Source organism: Bombus vancouverensis, unplaced genomic scaffold (genome assembly GCF_051014615.1).
Source record: "Bombus vancouverensis nearcticus unplaced genomic scaffold, iyBomVanc1_principal scaffold0038, whole genome shotgun sequence".
Lineage (NCBI taxonomy): Eukaryota > Metazoa > Arthropoda > Insecta > Hymenoptera > Apidae > Bombus > Bombus vancouverensis.
The window spans coordinates 586832-614461 of record NW_027468929.1 but is presented as its reverse complement, the minus strand read 5'-3'; the positions used below and the strand labels follow the sequence as shown (position 1 = coordinate 614461).

The 27630-nt window shown below is 38.8% G+C and overlaps 1 protein-coding gene, 1 long non-coding RNA gene and 1 pseudogene across 7 annotated transcripts; 1 reads left to right on the top strand and 2 right to left on the bottom strand.

Annotated features, from left to right (window-relative positions):
- The first annotated feature begins 2762 nt into the window (after positions 1-2762).
- Positions 2763-11586, top strand: LOC143304523 (organic cation transporter protein-like). 5 transcript variants are annotated; one of them, XM_076626999.1, is made up of 10 exons: positions 2780-3019; positions 5842-6037; positions 6365-6623; positions 7593-7785; positions 7892-7997; positions 8730-8833; positions 8899-9113; positions 9509-9684; positions 10143-10350; positions 11130-11586. In XM_076626999.1, coding segments are annotated over exons 1-10 (1515 nt in total). In that variant the 5' UTR covers positions 2780-2963; the 3' UTR covers positions 11132-11586. The 5 variants fall into 5 exon arrangements, with proteins under 5 accessions (XP_076483117.1, XP_076483113.1, XP_076483114.1 ...); XM_076627001.1 differs by having other exon boundaries at positions 2781-3019; positions 7662-7785; XM_076627002.1 differs by lacking the exon at positions 9509-9684 and having other exon boundaries at positions 2763-3019.
- LOC143304524 (uncharacterized) lies at positions 8684-9587 on the bottom strand. The gene is made up of 2 exons (XR_013061182.1): positions 9455-9587; positions 8684-9127 (listed from the first exon to the last, which is right to left on the bottom strand). It is a non-coding gene; the product is annotated as an uncharacterized LOC143304524 (long non-coding RNA).
- LOC143304505 (uncharacterized) lies at positions 11336-22372 on the bottom strand (annotated as a pseudogene). The gene is made up of 7 exons (XR_013061170.1): positions 22053-22372; positions 20090-20171; positions 17712-18175; positions 16131-16351; positions 15191-15366; positions 14152-14324; positions 11336-14070 (listed from the first exon to the last, which is right to left on the bottom strand). The product of XR_013061170.1 is annotated as an uncharacterized LOC143304505 (transcript).
- Between the last annotated feature and the right edge of the window lie 5258 nt (positions 22373-27630).

Below are 27630 nucleotides of genomic sequence, written 5' to 3'. Positions count from 1 at the left end.
TATCATCTCTATTCCATAAATATCGTTCACTGCCCCAATGTTAAGGTTCAACATACGAAAGTTCGCGACCTTTATCGTAGTTTCTGTCGCTAATTAATATTAACGTGATGCAATCTGAAGCGACGAGTAATGAATATGCCCCTCTAGCGTGACGAGTTATCGATCATACATGTTACGAGACGATTGTACCATTATTCGGTGCCAACTAGTAAGGTTGCGGAGAAGCATGCTGTCGACGACAGACGAGATTAATCTTACTGATTGCAGTCTTGACACAGACACGCACATATGTAAATGGGACACTTGTAAAGTTTCTATCACGATCGTTGTATTCTTTTTTTGCTTACGTAAAATGTGAAAGGCATTGTGACTCGTTTGCGATCATTGATAGTTTGTTTGGTGAGTGTGCTGTTATGAGTGGGATTAGTAGATGAAAAGATGATTTAACGTGGCGATTTTTATGATTGTAAATATTGACATCTTTTGACGCCGATTTGTATGTTTTTTTAATATTAATATAGAGTGGAATAGATACACCATTGGGGATTAAATGTTTTTAATCTTTCGTTTCTAAGCTTTAATTAATTACGTTTCAGAGTTACTCGAATGAACTATATCTTAAAGAATAAAATTCGAGTTTGATTATGCGTTCGTAAAAATTGGATTAAATTTGAGTTATTGCCACTTGAAGACACTTCGTTACAATAATCATTGTAAATAAAATTAAGAAGTTAAGTAAAACTAGGAACATTATATTTGTCTACGATTTTTTACATTTCTGCGAGACGCGCATGTTTCATTGCTAACGAAATAATTAAGTTTATTATAAAATATGAAGGTAAATACGCTTCGTATTAGCAAGTTAATTTTCGAAAGCTAAATGTAGATATTATTATTTGAATGTCATAAATACCCGATACAACAAGTACATACATGAAGTGACACACACTTGTGTATTCATGAGTTTTTAATTGCCTTCTACGAGTTTACGAATTATAAAATTTTATAATTACAAATTACACACTCGAATGATAGATTATTTAAATATTTAAATACGTGTAATAAAATTTCGACTTATTCGATAAATATTATGTTCAGATAAACTCTCCGTTTTGTCTACTTTTCATATCTTTTGGAATCTTGTTAAAAAATAATGAAAAATGGGGTTCGTTATAAATTCATGATTTAGTTAACGATGTTCAAGGACGTTTAATCTGAAGGATCAGAAGGAAAATCACGATCGTTACGAGACAACGTGAGAAAATTTAATGCCGCAGATTGTCTGAAATCAGCCATAATCGCATTGTTACTTACTGAGCGATTCTTAGATCCTTTAGTTCTGTTTGTTTTGCCGACGAAACACGTATAACATGATCTGTTACCGATACTAGGTGACAAATGAACAATAAGGAAGTGAAACTGGTAAATTCCATGAAGGAATACATTATCAGTTTGGAAAAGATAGATGATCAAGATAGATCACGATCATTATGTATTAGTATGGCAAAATGAAGACTGAAATATTTGTACAATATTACAGTAAATAATTAATAACAGATTTCGTGTTAATAAAATGATAAAAAATATTAAATTTAGGTTTAATATTTTAAGCATTTAAAAAAGATGGAACAGAAAACTGTGATAGGCTTTGATCTTTGAGTATTAGATGGTACGATAAGTATCGTTTTCGAAAAAAGAGTATTAATAAATGTAAAGCATTTTAAAAATGAAAATTTTCCATTAGCAAATTTCTCGTCTCTTCTAGTCAGAAATTAAAATTGAATGAACTGTTTTTGGGTGATATTATGGAATTCTCTTTAGTTACGTGTTTATAATACATAACAGAAATGTATCTATTATTCAAGATCCATCGTTCTACTGTTATGGAAACCAGAAGCGAACACAGATTTCCCTCAGTCCGACCTCTACACAGTCAGTGAAAGCATTTTCATACAACAAAGTAAAGATAAAAAATTTTCCTTCGACGACGCAATGCGATTCCAGTCACGTTGCTTAATGATCTATCAAGGTAGACAGGATTCTTGAGGAACCAATGTAATTACGTGACTACGATCATAATTTTTCTAAGGTCTCTGTACCCATAAACAATATTGTGATCCCGTTTGTTATTTAATATAATTACTTATATCTAGTTATATTTAGTTATTAAATATTAGCATAATTTACTATATGTAATTCAGTAAATCGGTACAAGATCTAAAGAAAATATTTCTTACGTATGATTTTGACGAACTTTGTGTAAAAATCTATAAAACTAGAAGTTGCTTAGTTTATATACAGATAAAGAAAATCATCGTTTATATCGTCGAGATATCACATTTATATCATTTTAAAAATAAAAATTCTTCATCAAAGCGAAGAACATTTTCATAAAAAATTACGAACAGAATATCTCGATTCTACAATCTACTGTAAACAAGATAAGTATCGATAATGAATAAATCTTGACATTGAATTTTATTCAAAAAGTTTTATTCAAAAGTGATATCAAATAATCCGTAATGACATTTATTACTCCAATCATATCAGTCAACTACTACCTACCGCGTAATACGCGATCGATTTTCAAACGCACCCTCCGTCCCCCCCCCCCACCCAAATAGAGTTTCCAGTGTAATTCTGTTATTCTTGAATCTTCGGCTTGTTTTTCATTTTTTAGCTCACTTTAAAATTTCTTCTGGCTTCAATTGTGCCACGATTTAAAGTTTTCCGTGTATACGTTTAGGACGTTACTGCGTGCGGAAATAGTACAGAAGGCCTCTAATTATACCGTCTACAATATTATTTATAGACTTTGAACCATATAGTACGTAAGTATGTAATTGTATATCTGTCGTGGTTCATTTTATCCTTCTCTGTTGCGTGAACCAGCGGTTAGGAGCGACACTAAATCAAGTGGGAATGAAACTCGTTGAAACAACGCTAGACATGGTAACGGATCCATGACTGTGCTTCTGTTATTACCAACGCCAGTAACGGTTAAACCTATTGCATGTGTGTAAGTTGGAAGTTACGTACATAACTTATGCACACCCGTTGTGTGTTTCGCGATCCCATATTTCTTTTAATTTGAATTTTATGAAACTTTTTGTTCGATAATTGATGTGCCATATTACATCCGTCACATTCAATGTTATATGGTGTAATTTCTTTAGTTGTGGTGTTATGTAAGTTACGAGGTCATTCCTGTGTTTGGACATGTGTTTGGAATGTAGTGTGTATCTTTCTCTTCGTATGTACATACTGAGTAGAGACTGTCTGTCTTTCGCTAGAAGAATATTCTGCATATAGTTATTTACTGTTCTTGATATTTGATTTTGGAAATTTAATTTTCGCTTTGCTTGTATCTTCGAGCGTAAGGTGAAATTTGTACAGACATATCTAGTAATTTGTTAATCGTACTGTTCGAAATTATTGTGTGTGTGAATATTTCGGTGAATATAAACTACGAAAACCTGTCCTTGATTTTTTATGGTAACAAAGCAGTCTTTTCAGAAGAAACAATATTCATAAATCAGTCCCTTCGCAAAAAGCTAATTCTACGAATCTTGTTAGAAGAAACCGGTTGACGAAACTACGTGTCCCTTCAGGAGAGGTCTAATTTATAGAGGTAGCTTGCAAGAAAAAACCAATCTCACAAAAAGCTTGAGCATTCTTAATTAATCCTCTTTAGAATTCAATTACATTTATGCCTTTTGTAAATATTAATTCTAAAATAACGATGCTAACATTTCTAACCTACAGAGTATCAACAAATAACATAACGCAATTCCCCATTTCAATTAAATATGAAAAATATACTAGAGTCGATCCAAGATCAAACCCGGTAAAACAAACGACAAATTTACCTGAAAAGTCCACTGAATTCGTTTCAATACATCCGTTATTTAAATTGCAAAAATCAGTTGTGTTTCAACGTCAATTTTTAACACCGTCCATATATCGCAATTTTAGTACGCGACAAGACGACAATACAATTCATTTCAACACCATTGAAAAGTATGGCTGGCTTCGGACATCCGGTTTCCGGCGTGGCGCCACTATGCTTTGGAGAAACAAGGAAATACATATGTATGCACCTTGCTTTTTGTGAGACAGAAGAATTCTGTGTCTCTGTTCTACCAACGTCGCTGTTGCGACGATTTGCAAACCTAAATGGAGTTCGATCAATGGCAACGCGAGCACGTGGTCCTCGATGTCCGCGATCGGGAAATTGTGTTTTCCAAACTATTTCTAGTTTCGCCGGTTCCACTGTCAATCAACGTTTCTTCCTTTGGTTCCGTTTCTCTTCGATTCTCTCCTTTTTTATTGGCAAACACGTGTCACCGAGTATCGTGTTCGTCTTCGCTAAGCAAGCTTATTTCATCATATTTGTACAAGACTTCGTGAACATCGGACGTTTTTCTCCTCTCTTTTCGAATAAGAAAATCCTATCGTTGTTTAACTAACAATTGCATTTCTTTAAATGGAAATGTGGTCGTGTCTCCTTTATATTTTCAATTAGCCAGGGAATTTAGGTTTATTGCCGTGGAAACTTGATCGGTTGTTTACGTAAGGATCTGCGACTCTGCTTCATCTTCGAGGAAAATTTCATCGAATACAATCGTTTCACTCAATGATTGGATCAGTCGAAAGGGAGATTCCGTGACTGCCTGTATAAATATTGATCATAGTGTCTCTTGAAGGGAAGCTGTACCAATCTTGTTGATTTAACTACTGATCCTACTTTATCCTCGAGAAAAATTACTTACTTTGATTGTTTGACCATTAATTTTAGCGTTTCTTCGAGGGAAACAGTGTTGATCGCTCGAGTCTACTTCTTTCTCAAGGTAAATTGTATTTACTATTTACTCGATCAGCTATTTTATTTTCTTTTCCCGGAGAAACCTTGTTTCTCGCCTGTTTGACCATCCGCGCTATTTCTTCTTTGAGATAAACTGCAGCGATTATTCGTGTAATCAACAAATCTACTTTTTCTTTCTTTACGAAGGAAATCGTGTATTTAACGAAATCTCGCTTGTTTAGTCATTGATTCCGCTAACTTTTCCAAATAAATCGTCAATCATTCGCTCGATTGCCAATTCTAATTTTGCTTCGAAGCAAACTGCGTTGATTATTCGTATAACCTTTTTAATAGAAACTGTTTTTCGCCTATTTTATCGCCAATTTCCTTTTCAAAATAACATGTATTAATTATTCGTTTAATCGCAGATTTTATTTTATTTTATTTCTATTTCTATTTCGTTTTATCATCGATTTTCCGCCGTCTTCAAAGAAACCCACGTGAATTACTTTAATTGCTTTTTCAGACTAATTTTATTTCTTTACTTTTAAATTAAGAAGCAGCAACGAAAATGCTACAATAACGGAAAAATTCTTCGGTTATCTCCACAAAGAACACGAAGGTATCGAACTTAGTGTATTGAGACATTTTGTTCGTTGGAAGTTAGTCGACGACATTTGGAACGGAAAGATACATTTGACATGATTTAGCGTGACGTTGAGAGAGAAAAATGGTTTGATCGAGGGTGCCCTTAATTACTAATTTCATAACTTGCTGTTAATCGATCTGACAGTGATATTAGTGGATGTGGTTGGTAGTGCCTGATTAATCGTGATCGATATTTTGAACAAAGAGCAACGAGAAACGATCGCGATTTCTGGAATTTCTCGAATTTTCGAACATTTCGAAAATTATTAGAAAATATTGTAGAAAAATTTCACGATAAGATACAAGATATTTTTGGATTACTCTGTCTGGACTTTGGTTCTTATTTTAATAATTAAAATGATCAATCATCTATCGTATGGGGTGTTTAGGATTAAGATAGCGATTCCAGTGACGAACGTTTATCCCTATTACGAACAATGTCAACGGAAGGACGTAAACTTCACAGAGCTGTTGAAGAGCGATAAGAGCCTGAGCTCATCGGGCTTCCAAACAAACAAAACGATAAAATGTACTCAATGGGAGTATAATTTTACGCAGATTCCATATCCTAGTATAGGAACTGAGGTGAAGTATTCACATCGTTGTCTGAATCGCATGCTTCGAAATTCTTACACTTCTGCTGCGTTCTTTGGGTCATTTCCGATCTACTCTAACCTTGTTATAGTAAATTTCTTAAGTAAAGAAAGTATAAGACGATAATTGTTAATACGGATAATTCCTCGTTCCGATTTTACGCGAACGTTTTTTTCAGAGCATAAAGAACTCTTTCATTCATCGAACTGCGAGCAGAATCGAGATATAAAAATTCGAAGACCGCAGCAGGATTAAAATTATATTCTGAAAAATATGAATCTGGTTTTTCGCTGACTAACTCTTAACCTTGGTGATTAGCTAGATTGGGTATGCGACCGAGAATACCTCGTATCAACGGCGCAGGCCATCTTCTTCTGCGGATCCATCATCGGTGGTTTCCTAGTCGGTTGGATCGCCGATCACAAGGGTCGTATCCCAGCTTTAATGTTCTGCAATGGTATCGCCCTTTTTGCCTCCATTTTCACTGCCAGCGCAAATAGTTTTTGGTCATTCGCCGTCTGTAGGTTTCTCACTGGACTGGCGTTCGATAACTGTATCAACATTCCTCTGATTATCGGTAAGCCTTCTACGAAGTAGAAAGTGCGAGAGGTTCGACCGATAAGCCAACGTTTCAGTCACGCGAGAGATAACGTTAGTATGAAGTCAATGTTTCTATTACGTGAAAGATGATGTTGCGTGAGAAATTTTTGATGAATTGTTCCTCGAAGATAATTTTGACGTTGCTGTACTCGATTGAACTATACGGTTCGAGTTCTTGCTTCAAGAGCTTTTGCCACCACCAGAGATGAATATATTGATTTTGTTATTGTTAAAGATCGTTTCATCGATTTTCATGTCGTCGAGGATAGTTATATCTTGATATTCTTAAATCGAGTTATACAAGGTGGTTGGTAACTGGTGGTACAAGCGGAAAGAAGTCGAAAATATAGAATACAAATTTTTTTTTTTAATTCTTCCATCGAGACAACGATCTACAGTGAGATCCGTTATAACGAGACGCGATAAAGTGCACGCGTATCGAGCGAAAATTCAAAGTCGATTTTCTCGAAAACAAAGCCTCGAACGAAAAATTTTTATTCTATATTTTCGACTTCTTTTTTCGCGTAGAATCACCCCCTTTCCGCTTGTACCACCAGTTACCAACCACTCTGTATATTCGTTCGAAATGAAAATTATCACAAAATTTTCAACACGTAATTCGTTTAAATACGTTAGAAGCAAAACACGTGCATTATGTAGCGCTTTTTGTTATACGGACCAGCTCAAACTCGGAACATTCACGTTTGCAGAGTAAACGGATTAATTTAAAATCGGAATTATATTTATAATCTTACAATTATCCTACAATTATGTTGATGGTATCGTTCATTCGGCTCGTCATCAATCGCTCCATATTAATAATAACCGGTTTCACTCGATAAATCTTCCATGTTCTATTACTGCAACATAAAGAATAATCGTCGTTAAGTATCTTGATATAATAATCAGTTATTCCGAGAGTCATCGACGATCAATTATCCCACAGTTCTCGAATATATGGCTGTTTCGAAACGAACGTTGGTCGTGAATATCGCCTTTGGCGTATACTTCGCAGTGGCCAGTACAATTTTACCATGGATAGCCTATTATATCGCGAACTGGAGATATTTTACTTACGTTACTGCCATACCGCTGTTATCTGTCGCTATCACACCGTGGATTCTTCCCGAGAGCGCCCGGTAAGTAAATTCCTAATCGTTCGATTATTCGAATTCTCAACTTGCGCTTTGAGATTTATGCAAATTTACTTATCGATCCATATCACTCGTATTTGCTCTGTTCAAGTTGGTACGTTTCCAACGGGATGATGGACAAGGTTGTTGAGAAACTACGGAGAATAGCTAGGATCAATCGTAGAAATCCAGACTCGCGTATTTGCGATATATTCGTCGTAAGTTCGATCAAATAGAATTCTAGAAAGCTTACGCGAAATCATACGGTACAGTACTTGAATCTGTGCTGACAGATATATTTGATTCACGTCGAAAACACACAGACTCGCGAAAGTATTTTAACATGCATAGACAGGTTTTAAAAATGAAACGCGATGAAAAATGAAATATGAAATGAAACTTGACTGTCGCGATTCCATTGTGGTATTATATCGATCTCGTACAAAATTTGAAGTAAATCTGGGAATTTATATAGAAATTATAAAATATTTACAATTTACAAGTACAATCGGGGATAAAAATAAGCTGCTATAGTTAATGGAAATAGATGTGAAGAAAGTATAATCAAATTAGTATCAGCCTCATATACTTGAGTTTTATTTATTATATTTCCTTCTAATAATATGCAGATAGTTCAGCAAATGATTGAAATGAATTTTTACATTTTCTCCACTAATCCACTTAGTTTTGTTCCCGACTGTATTTCGGATCAGAAAAGTATTTAATCAACCAACCACCCATTATATTAATAAATCTCGATATCAAAAGCCATGCCGACTAATTCCATAAAACAGAATGCAAAGTGCCACTGTTCGTGCTATCTATTAATGACGAATAAAATGAAAATAAAATTTCTTTTCAGTGTGTTATGAATTTTGAACTGTGTAAGGGCTAAAGGCACGACTCGTATTATATCTTTCGTTAATTATTCTCGAAATAAATTCTTGCAGAGTAACATGGAGGCACCGGACAAAATTCAAGAATCAGCGACGCTGCTCGATCTGTTCAAAACGCCACGGTTGGCGAGAAACACTATTCTTCTAGTTGCATTCTGGCAAGTATAAGATACGAGTTCATGTTGCGAGAAAACCTTCATAAATAACCGATACAATCTTGTAGGTGTTTCACCCTGATCCCGTTCGACGGTCACGTGTATTCATTAAAACTTATCCAGAGCTCGGTGTTCGTGTCGTTCTCGATCGCCTGTGCCACAGAACTTCCAGCTGGGTTATTACTCGCCCTGTTGCTCGACCGATGGGGTCGTAGACTCTGCGGATTTCTCACGATGGCAATGACCTGTGTACTCAGTATCGCTGAACTTATGCTGCATTCCAGTAAATATATCGATCTGTTTATTAAAGTAAAATTAAAACGATTATAATGACGTATTATTGAGAAAAATCTGAAATTAAGTTTATGATGAATGTAAAAGAATTTTGGCAACTTCGAAGGTATTAATCTTGGAAAATAATTATTTTGATGGAACTAGAATTTAGGAATTATTAGGAATTAATTTAGTGGCGAAATTGAAAGAGGTGTGCACATTTTAGAAGCAATAATTTTCTATATGTTGGTTTTCTAGAATTTGGAGATTTATAGAAGTTTAAAGTTTGTGTGAAATTTTAATTTGATTTTGATTAAGCTTCGATCGGACTATATTTTTAATTAAACTTACAATCAAGTATTGTGTATCCAGGATTAATTTTGTATTTTTTAATTTATTCCCCAGTGCTCGCGAAATTAGTAATGTCAATATTGTCGCGATTCTGTCTGAACATGGCAGCCAATGTTGGTCTTCAGTATGCAGCAGAACTTCTGCCCACGCCAGTCAGATCGCAGGGCGTATCTTTCATTCATATTTTCGGAATAGTTGCACACTCTTTGGCGCCATATATCACTGACTCGGTAAATAAATATTTATACTACTATTGTTGTTACAACATTTTTGAAACACCGCTAAGCACATCCACGTTCAACTTCTCTTTAATTTATTCCAAAAGATACAATAAGCGCTATTAGAAATTATGAAAAAGCTCTCATGTAAATTTTCTCATGAAAATGTAAAATAGTTTTTTTCTTACCTTAAAACAAGTTGTTTCCTGAAGAAATTAAATATTATAAAAATCTGATCAAAATATTTCTCACTTTCTAGAAAGCCCGTTTTGGAAGTTGCAACCAACGCTTTTCTTTAACTGATCTTTAATCAAAAAATTGAAATTTAAAATAAAAAATGATGGAATAACTTAAGATATGAAACTATATTGGTTGAAACTTTCTAATGAAACTTTTTAAATGAGAAATACTTTGACCAGATTTTCATGGTATTTAACCTTTGCTCATATAAATTAATATTTGTTCATTAGGCTGCAATTTGGGAGGGATTTCCAATGCTCATTATCAGCACGGTGTCCTTTTTTGGCGCTGCACTGGTTTTGTTCCTGCCGGAAACTGTCGGCCAGAATCTTCCTCAGACTATCAAGCAAAGCGAAGAATTCGGAAGGGACCAACATTTCTGGTCGTTGCCTTGCTACCATAAGACACACTTCAATGGACATCAACACTATCACTCCTGTGAACGATAATTATCTGATTTTTAATACTAATTCAATTAAAAAACACGAAGGAGGATTCGTGTTTTTTTAGAAGTAACAATATTACAAGCGGATCAGTCTGACGATTTTTGTACGAGAAAAAATCGGAACATATTATTTTTCTATTCTCCTACATTAATTTTTATTTTTATCGTTTACGTTTAAGAATTTGTAAGCCTTAATTCTAAAAAGAGCGAGCTTAGAAATCGTGTTCCTATATAATTTTTATTATTATCTTTTAAGAGCTTTTATAATTTTAATGCTAATTTTCACTTGCGTTACGCACGTTCGAATCGTTCAGCGGTTGGTGCTAATTTGATATTCAAAGATATTACGTAGAATAATATCGAAAATGTTACGTAAATTAATAATTACGTAATTTATTAATTACGTAAATAATAAATTAGGGAGATTTAAATTTTTGATTCCTTTAATGTTTTTAACATTTTTTACTGGAATATATTGGACAAAATCTTATTTAAAAAAATAGTACGTTTAGATAATTTTTCTTTGTGAAAAGAAACAGTTTTATATCTTTTGAACGATTATCCACGTATTTTTAACGATTATTTATCTATTCGTTATATTTTTTTGTACGATTTTAAATAACGTACAATATTAATAAAATCCAAGCTTGAAGACTTTTTAAATTATTGTTATAATTTCTTCAGCACCAACTGCTGGACTTTTATCTATCTAAAACGAGTTGTGCGTACATTAAAAAAAAAATAACTCTAATTGACTGTTTCTATGGTTTAGGAAGAAGAAAAAAAGAAAGGAAAGAATATTGTAAGCAAATCGTGCCATCGTATGACGATCAGTGTTCGTCGTTGTGCCAATAACAACGCAATCAATCTGAAGAAACCTATTCATAGTATTCATAATCATCACTCACGTATACATTCGCGTATACACTCACGTCCATAAGATTGATTCGCCGAATAAAACTTCCATAAACCTTAATATAAGAAACAATTCTACTTTTTATTTGCACACACATCGACGAATCCCCCGAACAAAAATAAACTGCTAAATATCTCTATAATTAAATACATTAATGCTCGATGATCCTCGTTCATCATTATACGTCTAATCTAACTCCATCCTATAATTAGGAGTTCTACGATAACGATCACTTATGTTACAATGTATTAACCCTTAACAGCCGAACTTAATTATAATTAATTATAGAAAATGAAATGCTTCATTATACGGATATTTGAAGTAATATTCTGTATTATACAGGGTGTCTGGTAATTGATACTGTGATAACCAGTGGTTAGTTAATGTGGTTAATAACCAGTGGTTAGTTAATGTGGTTAATAACCAGTGGTACAGAATAATACTATGTGAAAGGATCTGTTGAAAATATAGAACGAGAGATTTTCGTACGACGTTCGAGAGAATGAAATTCTGAAGCTTTGTCAACTCGTGTTCACACGACATTCACGAAACATATTCAAAATTTATTTTCTCGAAAATACGAAGAATCATCAGTTACGAAACACTCTGTACTATATCACATTATTATATCACTATCGTATTGATAAGAAATGTCGATATTATAACTCCTTAAGACTCCCTTAATATTTATTTGCGATTCAGCTTAATATGTATTGGCCCTGTGTAATTTCAAGATTAAAAATATAAAAGAATTCATTCCTGATTACGATATCGTACATGATTTACAAAATCATCGACCGTCAAGGGTTAAATGAGAATTCTCTCGTCCAGAATTATTTTCCAGACGATCGAATTATTATCCATTGCATCACGAGGATCGAACTAACTTGTAGCCTTGAACAATTATGTACAGTTGAATCTCTAGCGTAGGAATATTTCAAAGAATCTCAGGTTTTGAGGAACGATAGCTGACATTTGCAACGAACAATAGTATGTCTTTTTAATCGGTAACTGAAAGCAGGGGCTAGTCTCATAAGTACGCGAATGATTCTAACGATCGAATGATTCTAGTTGCTAGAATCATTGTTTAAAGGTGGTATAACGGAGATTGTGCGCTTAAGACGAACAGGTCGGAGGATCGAAAGGAACGAGATTGGAAATATTCGCGTCTCTTCACGAATCAGAATTTTACTATTTCTAATTGAACACGTGACGGAGTTTCGATCTGTTTCAAGTAACATTTAAACCTGAGCATTTTCAAAATTAACTCATTATCTATCAATTTTTCTTCTAAAATTTGTATATAATTCTATAAATTATTTACTGCTTTTTCCATTGGATTTAAACAGAACAATTTCGGAAGAATGTCGAACATTATGTTAATATCCTTTGTATTAAAAAAAATTCCTGCTTAAAAAGATCCTACAACTTTCATTTTATAATCTCAATTGGGTATGATGGTAGCTAATGAACGCTTAGCAATTAATTGTTTTAATGCATTCCATTTTATGAATGATCAGTAATTACGAATTCAAGGATACTTATTAGAAGTAATATTCTTATTATATCTAAATATATCAAATAGAGATATTTCTCGTATTAATACTGAAAGATCATAAAAAAGAAAATATCATAAAAGAATTTCAATCTTGATGTTTCATTAGAATAATATATATATATATGTATGTATATATTTAAATTAAATAACAGAGATCTCAGAGTTTTCAAAGCGTTCAACGTGTTGATGCATAAATGGATGATGAAAAAAAGCCACGTTGATCGAGCGAACGCAAAATACACTTCGGTTTAAAAGTCGATCGAAACTCTCATTTCAAGTGTCGGCGATTTATGAATCACCTATATTGATACAAAGGCGATTCGTAATAAAGGAGACAAGTTGAAAGCTTGACAATGCGCGAAGGCAGCTCTCTTTTTGTGTTTCGAGTCTCGTGGCAATCCTTTGTTATTCACGGTATTTCATAGTTAAATCAATTCAACTAGAGTATTCCTTCAACGAGAAAAGAAAAAAAAGAGCAAGAAGAAAAAGATATAGCTCTTTCTTTTCGATTTTTAAAGCGAAAGATGCATAAATACTATGGTATATTATTTCCTTATATATCGTTTCCTTTAATACGTATATCCAATACTGAATTTAATTGTACATTTACATACGATACTTGAATCGTTTCTCATTTCCAACACTTTACCGACGTTATAGTACGCGAAATAATTACATCGCAATATGTGAACGCAACGTACTTTAAATGCCGCGTTCTTAATTCTTTAAATTTCTTCACATTTTTATACAGTCATTCCAATTAAAAAAAGATACACTTTAAAGAAAATTATCTTGTGTGCAACAAAGCTACTTCGTCGATGAAGCGTCAATTAATTGCTTAAACGTATACCTTGTGTAATTTGACGATTCTTGTCTCTTTCACTGCAATAATCGATACTTCCTCCTAGTTTCTCTCAATAGCTCTCCAATCTCAATACGTTCGTAATATCTTAACATCTAACATCACACGCACACGTTTAATAACTATATTTACAACGAATTTGGCAAGTTTCACGCCACTGGCAATTTCATGTCACTGACAAGTTTCATGCCATTGACAAGTTTCATGCCACTGGTAAGTTTCACGCTACTGGCAAGTTTCATGCCAGTGGCAAGTTTCTCGCCGTCGCCAAATCTAACCGCTATAGCCTAGTACAATGCATTTTTTGAACACTGCCAGTAAACGCTGGATTTGAAAGGCCTTTCTTCTTTCTATAAGATTTTTTCAGCATTTTGCTCCTGTCAAATTGAAATAAACGATTATTAGTAAATTTATATTGACATAAGGCGGAGGAAGAATATTATAGAATCTATACTTACGAGGATATACACGGAACCCACCAGAAACTTTGTTCCTTGCCGAAGTCGTTACCCTCCTGTAGGGTTTCTGGTAATTCCTGGTTCAACGTTTCTGGCAAGCCAAGGGTCAGGAAGGCGTGTCCAAAAGACAGCAAACCGAGGGCAACCAGCGGTAAAGATGGATCAATGTCAGCCTAAATTAAACGAAAAATATTCTCCCTTTTATACGCTTCCCCTTATACGCCTTCCCCTTATACGCCTCCCGTTATGCGTCTCTCGTTTTACGTCACCCGTTATACGTCTCCCTTTAGACGCCTCCCTCTGTGCGTCTCCCGCTATACGTCTCCCTCTATACGTTTCCCTTTATACGTCTCCCTTTATACGTCTCCCTTTATACGTCTCCCTTTATACCTCTTTTAGAAGTAATAGCGATTAATTCCGCTTTCCGCTAATTCCTTAATTTCCCTTCGATTTTCGGGAAATAAATGGATACTTCCATAAGTTCATTTTCGGTAATAGCATTACACAAATAATAGTATACTTTGAGGTAAATTTATAATTCAGAACAGAATAACTTACACAATAATCGAGAGTGTCCTCGCAAATATTCCTCTTCGTATTTTCTGTATACTTAATATTTTTTTAAATATTAATAAAGAATATTGGTTAAAGACAGAATTTGAAGAAGTTGTCAATATACAAAGGATCATTGGTGTTACCTGTGTAACGAGATTTTGTAAACATTCGTTTCATTTAGAAACGAAGCTATAGTGTAGTATCGCAAACCTGTAAATAATTACAGACAATAGAAAAGTTACATTTTCTTCACAAAAAAACGAAACGGAGGAAAATATATCGAAAATCTATCTTGTTTCCGTGATTCGTAAGATCACAAGAAGAATCCATGGCCGACAAGGAACATAATTTTTCTACAAATTAAACCAACTTAAAAAAACGTATTTCAATAACAGATAATATTAGTCGTAAATTAAAAAAGAGGTTGAGTAATTTTCGGATCGTAGAAATACGATGTCGTTAACAGAAATTTCGATTCACTTACCAGATAAATAATGTAAGGTCCCAAAATGTGGGCGATATAACCGATGATATGGATCAAAGACACGCCCTGAGCTCTCACCACAGTCGGCAGCATTTCCGCTGCATATTGGAAACCAATATTCGCGGCGATATTCACCCCAAGACGCGCTATAATCGCCATGGCAACCGTTGTCGAACCTTGAATAAGTTGAGAAATATGTAAATGCCACGATCGCCGCATTCCACGCACGATACATACGCCCGATGCGCGCATGGTCCAATTAAAAATTAAATGTCATCCCTGTCGAGCATGTGACGTTGAGAAATAAATGTCAATCGTTAATGGAATAGGATTTAAAGGCGAAAAAGAAAAAGAAAAGAAGAGAAGAGGAATATTTGTATAAAAAGATTTTATAAGATTCGATTATTATTAATACTAAGTAAAATGACCGGATTGTATAATTGTAAATTCTGTATAATACGATTTTAAATAATACGGGTCTATATTATTATGTCGTTCAAGTCTGTTGTCTATAAACGATAAAAGAGAATTCGAAGGAAAGTTTTGTTGCAAGATGAGGAAATAAAAATAGTAAATTGTTTTATAACTACAACCTTCTATTCTAAATACGGATTAAAAAATGTCTATTTTCCACTCCTTAATGTCCTTGAAAACGCGGATATCCCCTAACGCTACCGCTTATCTCCTTACTATCTAACAAAAACATTATTCTTGCATCAAGCACGAGCTTTCATTTCTCAATCTCCCAAAGCTTTCGCCGGAGAAGCTTCAGAAAAGCGCTTTTTAAAACGACCGTCGATCGATAAAACCGGATTTTTTCTATAAAATTCACCCCCGCTTTCTCACTGCTATTCACACGTTCCTGCTATTTTATTGAATAATATAGATTGATAAGTCATTTATCAAGAAATAAAAAAAAAAGAAAAAGAAAAAATGTTACCAGAGGGGGTAGCGATGGCAACGAAGGAGAAAATGCCACAGAGGAACATCGATGCGAAACCCATCCATCGTCTGCCCCATCTGTCGAGGAAAAGGGCGAGTAGAACAGCGGCCGGAAGTTCCGTGAGGGACGCTAAAGAGAACGACGTGAAAACGTCGGGGTCCAGAAGTTTCATGTTCCAAACGTGGCCGTCGAACACCCACACCATCAGCAACCTAGAAAAAAATCAGCCGAGTCATACATAATTCACGCTGGACTTCAAGATCGTTTATTAATCCTTCGCATACTCGTTCCCTCGCGTTTGACGTTTATCGATGCTAATTATATACTTAAGCAGGTTCTTAATGACCCACATAAAATGCCCCATATACTCTCTTAATGTTCATTCGAGTAGTTTGTATGTAGTTTATGGTAATTTGTGTCTATTTTAATACTGGTTTTATAAAGACAGGGAAGTAGCGTCGAGGCTGATTTGTAACTTGGTTGAATTAACGGTATAATATAATTGGAATATCCGGCCAAGGGAGGCCGAACGGCTGTCACCGAATGGCAGACCGTCGGAAAGAAAAGAAGAGGAAAGAAGAAGGAGGCAAGGAAGAAGCAGCCGGCGAAGCTGATCCCCGAGACAGGGGCGGAGAGCCAGAGGAAAACTCCGGAGAGTGGATTGAAGAACGCACGAGGAGGGGGAGGCAGGGGCCCCTCCCGCGCGCACCGCGAACGTCAGCGGTAACAATCATCCTGACGGACCAATCGAGCCAATCCTACGCGGAGGTGCTGGCTGCGGCCAAGGACAGTGTCTCCCTGACCGAGCTCGGCATCAACACGATGAGGATGCGGAAGACCATCACCGGAGGTGTCATCTTAGAGGTCCCTGAGGACCAGGGAAGGGAGAAGGCCGCAGCGCTCGCAGCACAGCTGACGCGGGCTCTGGACCCGAACGAGGTCCGCGTGGCGACCCCCTTCCGAGCCGCGGAGGTAAGGGTGTCCCTGATAGACATAGCGGCCACCAAGGTGGAAATCCAGAACACCCTGGCGAGGGAGAGCGGCTGCAAGCCGGAGGACATCCGGCTGGGAGAAATCCGCCCCGCCCGGAACGGACTTGGCACCGTATGGATACGAGGCCCTGCCAGTGCAGTGAGGAAACTCGCCTGGAAAGGTCGCCATAGGCTGGTCGACGGCGAAGGTCGAAGCCATCGAACGGAGACCGTTACAATGCTACAGGTGCCTTGGGATAGGACACACGGGGAAGACCTGCACCGCCAAGGAGGACAAGGGGCACCTGTGCTTCAGATGCGGCGAACCAGGGCACCAGGCGAGAGCATGCACTACTGCGAGCCCGAAATGCCTGCTCTGCGAGGCGCTTGGAGCACCGTCGGTGCACAGGATGGGGGGACCGGCCTGCGCCCCCTCGAAGAAAGGAACGAAAGGAGCCGCCCGCGGATCCACGGCTGCAAGAGGCAGCGAGAAAGGCTCCTCGTCCCAAAGCGACCCTAAGCCCGCGAACAAGGAGGTAGGCGCGGAGGAAGCCACAAACAAGGAAAGAACACTAAAGAACTGAGAATGTGCATCCTCCAGACTAACCTGGGAAGGTCAAGGCGAGCACAAGACCTGCTCCACCAAACCATCCGGGAGAGCACGGTCGCCCTAGCGGTGGTGGCGGAACCATACAGAGTACTGGATGCCCCGGAGTGGGTCGGAGACACGGACGGAATGGTTGCCGTCACCTGGACATCAACGCCCGGGGCGTTCGCCCACGGAGCCCTGCTGGAACGCGGCAACGGGTACGCCGCGGTCGAGTGGGCAGGGATGATGGTGGTGGGGGTGTACGTGTCACCTAACAGCGGACGGGCAGCGTTCGAAGAATTCCTAGACGGAGTTGGCGACTGCGTCAGGCGACGACTCCCCCAACAAGTGCTCGTCCTGGGAGACTTCAACGCGCACTCCATGGTATGGGGAAACGCCAGGACCAACGCGCGCGACCGCACGCTATCATACTGGGCCGCGGGACTTGGACTTCTGTTAGTGAACAGGGGCTCGACCAGTACCTGCGTGACGTGCAGGGGGAGCTCCATTGTTGACATAACATGGGCCTCCCCCGAGGCATTCAGGCGGATCTCAGGCTGGAGAGTGGCCGAAGGGGTCGAGACGCTGTCAGACCACCTCTACATATTCATGGAGGTGGACGCACCTGGACCTGGAATGCCGACGACAAACGACGGGCGCGGCCCGCCGAGGGGAAGACACGCGCGCCCACCACTTAGATGGAAAATAAAGGAGAGGAATGAAGATCTACTCCGGGCGGCTGCTATAGCAACAGCTTGGAGCTGGGAGGCCTCGACAACGACGACCGAAGCAGACGTGGAAGAGGAGGCCGAAATCCTCCGCCAAGCCATGACTGCAATCTGCGACGCATCCATGCCACGAGCCACACCGGGCACGGTGCGAAGCAGAGCAGTTTACTGGTGGAACCCCGACATCGCGGAACTGAGGACGAGATGTGTCCGGGCCCGAAGACAGTACCTAAGGGCCCGCCGCTGGCGACGACGCGACGAAGAAGAAGTCTCCTTGCGCTACCGGACGTACCGCGCGCTACGGCGCTCGCTGCAAAGGGAAATTAAAAAAGCGAAGGACCGTGCCTGGTCCGAACTGGTCGAAACAGTCGAGTCGGACCCATGGGGGAGGCCATACAGGACGGTGACACAGAAACTACGCGCGAAGGGCCCCCTGACAACGGCGGAAATGGAGCCTGCGCTGCTGACGCGGATCACCGGAACGCTCTTTCCCCCACAAGAAAACAGAGCGGCGGAACGGCCACGGGAAACGACACGACCGCTGGAATGGAGGGACGACTGGGAAGTCACGGAGGAGGACATATGGGAGGCAACCAGAAGAATGACCGCCCTCAACGTGGCACCGGGCCCGGACGGAATCCCTGGCCGGATCTGGGGGGAAGTGATGGGGGTCATGGCCCCCAGACTCCGGCACCTCTTCACAAGATGCCTGAGGGAGGGAGTCTACCCCCGGGCGTGGCGGACGGCGAGGCTGGTCCTGCTCCATAAAGAGGGCCGACCGATGACCTCGCCGTCAGCGTACCGGCCGATATGCCTACTGGACGAGGTCGGCAAACTACTCGAGAGGGTAGTCGCCGCCCGCTTGGAACGACACATAGCGGGGCAAGTGCCAGGTTTGCACGAAAGCCAGTACGGCTTCCGGAAGGGGCGCTCGACGATTGACGCGGTCAGACGCGTACGAGCGATTGCGGAGGACATGGTCTCCCGGAAAGGCGTGGCGCTGGCGGTTTCCCTGGACATCGTCAACGCGTTCAACACCATGCCATGGGACAGGATAGTGACGGCTCTGGAGCACTTCGTGGTTCCCAGCTACCTCGTCCGATTGATCCGAGCCTACCTCGACGACAGGTGGGTGTGTTACACCAGTAAGGAAGGAGAGTAAAAGCGATCCGTCGAGCGTGGCGTCCCGCAGGGCTCGGTGCTGGGCCCCATACTATGGAACGTTGCGTACGACGAGGTACTACGATGCCCGCTACCCCCAGGCGCGGCCATAGTATGCTATGCGGACGACACCCTAATCCTGGTCGAGGGTAGTGGCTGGCACGAGACGCTGCGCATTAGCGGAATCGCAACGGCCTGTGCGATCCGTGCCGTGAACGAACTGGGCCTGAGAGTCTCCCCTGCGAAGTCGGAGGCCACCTGGTTCTTTGACAGGAAGAGGCGAGGGACACCATCGCCCGGCCTATGCATAAACATGGCAGGTAAAACCGTCCGGGTGGGATCACAGATGAAGTATCTGGGACTCACCATCGACAGCCAGTGGACGTTCGAGCCGCACTTCGACTCACTGATCCCGAAGGTGTCAGCGGCTGCCAATGCCCTGTGCGGCCTACTACCGAACATCGGCGGGGCCGGAGACGCGGTGCGCCGACTTTACGAGGGCGTCGTTCGGTCACGAGTGATGTACGGGGCCCCAGTATGGGCGGACGACCTGATGGCAAGCCGTCGCAGCATTCTGCTCCTGAGAAGGCTGCACAGAGTGACCGAAATCAGAATCATTAGGGGATACCGGACGGTGTCTCACGCGTCGGCGTCCACCCTAGCCGCGTCCCCCCCGTGGGAACTGCGGGCGCTGGCGCTCAGAAAGAAATACACCCGCCGGAGAGAATGGCACCCGGGAGAAGACCCCACCGAGCAGGCGGCTCCAAACGACACAGGAACCGCCGAGGAGGACACATGGAACCTGTGGCGATCCCAACTGATCAACGGGAGAAGCGAACACCGAGGCGCGGATGCGGTCCTACCAAACTGGGAGGCATGGAGGAGCCGCCACGGCCTCCCACTCACATTCAGGATGACACAAGTACTCACTGGACACGGCGTGTTCGGCGAGTTCCTGAAGAGAATAAGGCGAGAGACGACAGACATCTGCCACCACTGCGGAGAGGGCAGGGACACAGCGCAGCACACCCTGGAGCTCTGTCCGGCGTGGGAGCTGCCCCGCTACACCCTGCGGCACGCCATAGGAGAAACGTTGACCCCCTCAGCGATTGTGGAAGCGATGTTGAGAGGGTCACAGGAATACAAGGCCGTCCGCCTCTTCTGCGAGCGAGTTATGCTCGCGAAGGAGTGAGCGGAAAGGGAGAGAAAAAAAACTCTCACCCCTGCAGGATAAGACGATGGAGAAGGATGGCAGTCAGATGACCCAGAGCCGCCTCGCCACCACCCCAACGGACTACGACCAGAAGAAGTGACAGCGCTAGGGACAACGACCTCCCCCTAACGCCTACTCAATAGCCGGCTCGAACAAGAGAACGCGAGAAGGGGATGCAACTGAAGTTAATTCATAAGAGGTTCCTAGAGCACCCCTGTCACGCGCATAAGATGGTCATCGTGGAGTTTTAGTCGGTAGGAGTCCGACACTATTCTGCTGTTACGCGATTATTGCAGCAGCGGAGTGTCCATGAGGATTTCTCCACGTACAAAAAAAAAAGTTCGGAGAACACGTGAACGTCTAGAATCTGCCGGAGGTCGTCGACCAAACTGGTTTCCGGCGGGCCTCCGGAACGCTAAGAAATCGTCGATCTACAAAGCGATAGTTTCGCCTTGGCCAGGGTGATTCAATGGAAAACAAGCGTAACGAACGATTTTCCTCGTTGACGCATCGTAGAAAACCAGATCTCGCATGCGTCGTCAAGAATGGTAACACGATTCGTTGGAATCGTGCCATCCAGACTTCCTATCCTTTCACCGGTAATTCCTTACGTTCTTGAAATAGAACACGTGAAAAAGACGTTGATAATAGTATAACTATGGAATCGCGATTTCCAACTATTTTTATCTCGTCGCAAACTGGTTACAGGTATCTCCCCCACTCCCGTACGACACGATATTTACATATGCATTTACATATACAACGCGATACCTGGGTTTTCCTGATTCAATAAACACAGTTGTTTCGTGCAAGTTATCAGATATTATATTGTGGTTTTAAAGAAACAAATTGTCGCGATGCGATACGTTATCACAGCTGAGAAAATGGAAATCTCCGTGCAAGTGGAAGATTCTGTCGTCGAGAATATTTATTGCGACCTGCATGGAAAACAAACAGGCTTTCGAGAAGCCTGGTTTAAACTACGTGCACGTGACTTGAACAGATATGTACATATGCATATAAATTGTCTCCTATAGAAGGTGGTTAATTCTAGACATCGAAAGGAACGTCTTTAATGAAAACATGTATTGATTTGTTATACGATCAACATGATTATTGACCATTTCGATCTGCCCGAGCTGAAAATGTCTATCGCGTAACAGGGTAAATTCGAACATAAAGAAACTATGTAGGATCGTTCGTTACGTATAACTCAATAATTCAAATAAGACAAATTGCACATAAAGTGTCACTTACTTTTGTTTGTCTGTGAGGTTCCATCGTTCGAGTTCCGGAACGGTACACCAGTGTTCAGCTGGCAATAGCGTGATGAAGAACTGCGTGAAGTAGAGGAACGCGTAGACGAAGGTGAAGGAGCATGATGAAAAGGAACCATTGGTAGCGGCTGGCCTCGCCAACGTACGGTAGTATGTCGTCGAAGGTTTCGATCTTCGGACGTTCGCCCTCCTCGGCTTTTACGGACTCCACCATGACTGTCATTATCTCGATATCTGCGAATCAATGATCCTCGATCACCTACTTAACTCGAATTACACGTTACGAGGAAACTAAGTTCAAGGTGAATGGGGTATTATTAGGTCGTTGAATAAATTCGTGTTGCAATGCGTTCATACCTTTTTATGTGTTTTACGAATACAGATCGATAAACGATCAAGGTGATCGATCTTATGATATACAGTGACTCACGGAAGTACTCGAACACTTTCATATCACGAAACGTTCTATAATTTCGTTAGCACTCTAACGAGATACGATTATCGAGATTATAATAGTAAAATTTGGAATCAATCTGAGATTGTATATTGAAGATATATATACATGAGACAATGTATATATATTTCGCAAATATATATGTTAAATGAAAAATTAATATGTATATAACACATGATGATGATTTTACTACGTACATCGTGGCTTATTATTCTTATTAATTTAGCGAATAATTGACTGCTCAAATACTCTGGTAATTTTTATATATAAAATAACAATAATATATGTTTCCAATAAATATATGAAATTTCTATATACATGTTTAGATCTGTTTGAAATTTTCTCAATGTAATTACGACGATCGTGTCTCACTTCAGTGTCAATGAAATCTCAAAGTGTCTCGTATAAAAATCACCAAAGGTTTGTTTAAGTGCCAGAGTACTTTCACGTGAGCGACTGTTGTTTTAGTAGCAAGTTCTCTTATGTCTATCTCTTCGTTACATTTAGTCGGATAATTTCTCATGTTTATCAACGTGTTATGATCTTTCTCTTATTAAGCGGAGAAATCTCTTCTTCGCTAAATTTTCTTAAACGGGTTCAAGGTGAGGTGAACCACATTGTTGAAATCAAGATGAAGAAGATGAAATCTAAAGTCGAGATGAAAGGAAGTAGATGTTTGTATTGTCTAGATATATTGCCATGCTACTTTTTGACACGATATAATCTTAGGTAAAGGCTAATTCAAGGCGATACAGAGTGTACTGGAAAAAGTGATTTGAATTTGCTAGAGAGGAAGAGAAAAGGAAAGATCCTTGAACATTTTTGCAAGGTTATTGCAAAATGGAGGATACTATCGAAGGCTTATTGCTGTCACTTGTACGTTCTAACTGGAGTGTCCTTTAAATAATTTGCTTCTTATTAGATCCTTTTTGCAAATAGGAAGATAATATTTTTGGGACGTGAGGATTGTTAAATAAAAATGTAATGTAATCAGATGTAAATTTTCATTGGAATAGAAGAGTTTGTTTAGAAGAAATGATCATGAAATACACAAAATGTATCGTGCGTAATGTGTAAATAATAATTAATTCTAAAGACAATTAATGAAAATTTTAAATAATAGAGCACCATACCTCCGGTTCCTGCTTATTTTGACACTGTGCAGAATGTCACACGATTGTTGCCTTTTTTTTTTAAAGATTATTCAGTTAAGAAACAAGCACCAATAAAAAAGCAATTATAGTTAATTATTAAAAAATCCAAGTAGGTATTACATAAATAAAATTATCAAGGAAGATATTTATCGTAAAGATTGTGTGCTTATGAAAGAAGTAAACGAAATTATTGTAGCGCCATAGTAATTTGTATGAATCTTTGAATCTTGTTTAAATAAAATTTTCGATAAAAATTTGATTCTATCAGTGAACGATTACTACAGTTAATTACTGGATAATTAAAACAAGTAAGTAAAATTATTGTTACAATAATCCCGACAAATTTGTGACATTTATATTTCCGAGATATAAAATGTGAAATTAATATAAAACTTATCACGTGATATTTAGACTTCTATTAATGATACGAGAATTTATGACTCCCCATTTTCTCCCTTTTTCTTTCTACAGTTGAAAGTCAATCTGCTGAAATAGGAAACGTCACATAATGCTATATATCATTCAGAAAGTAAAAATCACATCGATTAATAACGTCACCATCAAGGTGTTAGCTAATAATAATAATAAGTAAGTAATAAGGCACACCTGAGATTGATGACAGCTGTTGATGTATCACTACTCTGTTATTATGTATTTCTGTAAGAATTCTATTGTGTATTCCATTGTGTCTCGATTAAACCATTCAACAATTTAGTCTATTAATAATTTCGACGTCTCTTTTTCTATCTTGATGAAAGATACATTGCCACATTTACGCGTCTTGAAGTGACGTTTCCGGTTTATGCTGAATTTTATATATAAATCTTTCCTCTGTATTTTCGAGCTGACATTTTTCGGCATCTACATTCCCATACAAAAGTTTTCGTAATAAAAAGGCTATTTATACTCGAGTAAAGTCTTATAAAATTTCAGCGTAGAGTTAACGTATTTCGTAACAAAACGATTAACATAACTGTTTTATTCTTGCGTAATAAAACAAAAAGTAACTACGATATAGAAATAAAACTGACCAATTCTATCGAGGTTAATTAATCGTTCCGTTTCTGCGAAATGAACCCTATCTACGTATTTTGATACGTAAAATTAAAAACTTTTCGAACATCGAAATCGATCAGTTCAGCTTGTCAGATTGACTCCTACATGCTTTATTTAAACAAAGAATGTCAATGTTTTCAAGACATGCGGATTACTTGGAAATGATTGTACATTTGTCATTTTCCCAGTGTCTGCTGGTATTTCTATTCTTTCTTCCAAGAGTAGAAGCTATCGTAACGATTTGTTATATTCGTTACATTAGCATGATCGATCGTGCGGAGCAAATGATCCACGTTTCGTGTACACACGCCCTCGTTACGCCGTGTTCTTCCCTAGTGATCGAGTGGATTTCATCATCGGTAAAATGCACTATATCAGACGTCGCTGACATTAATATTCAAGGTATTTAACGTTTAAAGACGCGGGCGTGTCGAGTAGTGCCTCTCGGTAACAGGCAATTCGATTGGCAAGCAACGAGGGAAAAAGCTGTTACACAATAAAATAATAGCCATTATGACTAATCGCGCGAGTGGAACTCGCGAGTATCGCGACCCTGACTAATTGTAAGCGAGTACGCGAATTGCGGTTGAATGGAACGTGCTGTCGCGTCCCGGAAACTCGAAAAAGTCAAAGGGAAACGCAATTTCGCGATAATGAATGTGGAATGTATTAATGTACATGGTGTCTCATTTTGATCGTTCCACGCAAACATATATCCTAAACTATACGTAATTCGAGAAAGAGCGTACAATAAAATTGTACGGTTTCAATTGGCCCATCTTACGACGTTCAATTGGATTTGTCTAAGTGGAAGCGTTTACGAGATTCTAAGATAACCGTTGTTTCTTCCAATTGAATTTTATCTTTCATACACCATCCGATGCACTTTTTAGTTCTCTACGGAAAAGTATCAAGGTAGTAGTATCTGAAAATTCTTAGCTTAAAAGATATATCATTGTTCATTTCATTAAAATTGAGCGTGTGGAGGACAAGAAACATATAAACGTAAGTGCGCTGTGTTATCTTTCCTTGTCTTTCATGCGATAAGTTTTACAAGGTTGAAGCTGGAATACCTTTTGAACTAATCATTTTTCCATTGAAGTACTCTAATACTGGTTTGTAGGGAATTAAAAAATCCATCGAATAGCGTATGAAAAAAATGTATGTAGAAATCCATTTGAATAAACGAAGGTCACCTTGAGATCTCGAAGCTATGTATTTTTCGAAGAAACACTTCTTTCGAATAATATACGGTTTAAGAGATATTTGCCTGGCTCGATCAAGACGAGACACCTTGTATATACAGGCTGTTGCAAAAACATGATAGGTGCAAGGATTTTGTTAAAGGGAATAAGAAATAATTTCGAAATACACTTAGCATTGTAATTATTGATATATTTATTTAGTATAACATTGTATTTATTATATCATACTAGTTAATTAGGTCCAAGTGTATTAATTTCGGTATTTGGTAAAATTTTATATTAGGAAAATGAAATATAGAAACTCATTTAATTCTAAGAAATGGTTCTTTATTATTCATATTGCTCGATCATGTATGTATCGTATAGTATTTGTCGTTTTATATCCGTCGCGGATACAATCCGCGAATATGGCCGTAATCCTATCGTTTAATGAGTTTCCAGATCAATGACAACATGCGTTATAATATATCATTCGTTTTTTTGCACCACTATTCTTCATCGTCTGTTATTCTACGCGTTGCTGAAGTATTGTCAACTGCGACGAACTATTGTAAACTGCGTCGCGTTGTCGCAAACCTCGGCTCATAATTATAAAACAACCCTAAAACTTTTAATACGACGAAAGCTGCCTGGTTGAATTTAGTAAAGTTATTTTCCCCTCCTTTTTTTTTTACTGCACGAATCAACCTACGCTAATGAGAGCTTAAGACAAGACGCGTACAATCTTTATCTATTTGACATTTTACAACTGTACGAATAATCTTCTCGGTGGATTAAAAGACCTCGCGTTTCTTTTTTTCAATTAAAAGAAATTGCCTGGCGATTCGTCAAATTCGGTTAATGAACAATTTTTGTACGATTTATGTTTGAAAACGAGCTCTTTAATTCGTTAACGACTCGTAATATATCGTGAATTGGTAGAATATATCGATGGTCATAACTTTTCGCGAGGATATAATTTTTACTGATTAAAAGGAAAGCTTGTTCGATTAACGTTAAAATATTCTCATTTTATCATTGTATATAAATTGTATATAAAACCACTAATTTTTTCAAATACATTAGAACAGGAGGCTGTAACTGGTCAGAATTTGTGGTGAAAATAAAGAAAATGTGCAAACTAATTAAACTATCAATAAATACGACAATTAATTGAATAACTCGCGCACCATATTTCCTTTGATCGAACGTGGATTTTCCATTCGCTCAGATGAAGTTGAAACGAATGGCAATGCTGCTAAAACAAACTACTTGTTGCGTGTCGCTTAGATTAACGAGTTGCAAATTCGTTGAACGCTGTAGCATACGGATAAGATGACTACTACATACATTCGCTGTCTCTGCTGCAAATTAATGCTACAGAGTGGAGTTTAAATTTTAAATGAGATAGGAATACAGAATAATTCCAACCTTCAGATGACATTAAAATTGACGTACATTACGAACTGAAAGTTTTGATGTAGCGCGATCCTTAGCATAAATCGTGAAAATAACGAATTAAATATTTGTCCCCTTAATATTAAATGGAAATTTGTAAAATAATCAAATGGAGTGACAGATGGATTTCGTTTGACTGCTGCCCGCGTATATTAATTATTTGAACAAATTTATAAGAGAGAGTGAGCTACAAAATTATCGTGGAGAAATATTTGTAGAATGAGGTGGGTAGCAAATGAAGAAGAAATATTT

Excerpts from the sequence above, each read along its gene's own strand:
- LOC143304523 (XM_076626998.1), top strand. The coding sequence starts at position 2,964 with ATGACTGTGCTTCTGTTATTACCAACGCCAGTAACGGTTAAACCTATT. Across the intron at positions 6,624-7,592 it reads CAACATTCCTCTGATTATCG|TTCTCGAATATATGGCTGTT; the intron begins GTAAGCCTTCTA and ends ATTATCCCACAG. Across the intron at positions 7,998-8,729 it reads GTATTTGCGATATATTCGTC|AGTAACATGGAGGCACCGGA; the intron begins GTAAGTTCGATC and ends AAATTCTTGCAG.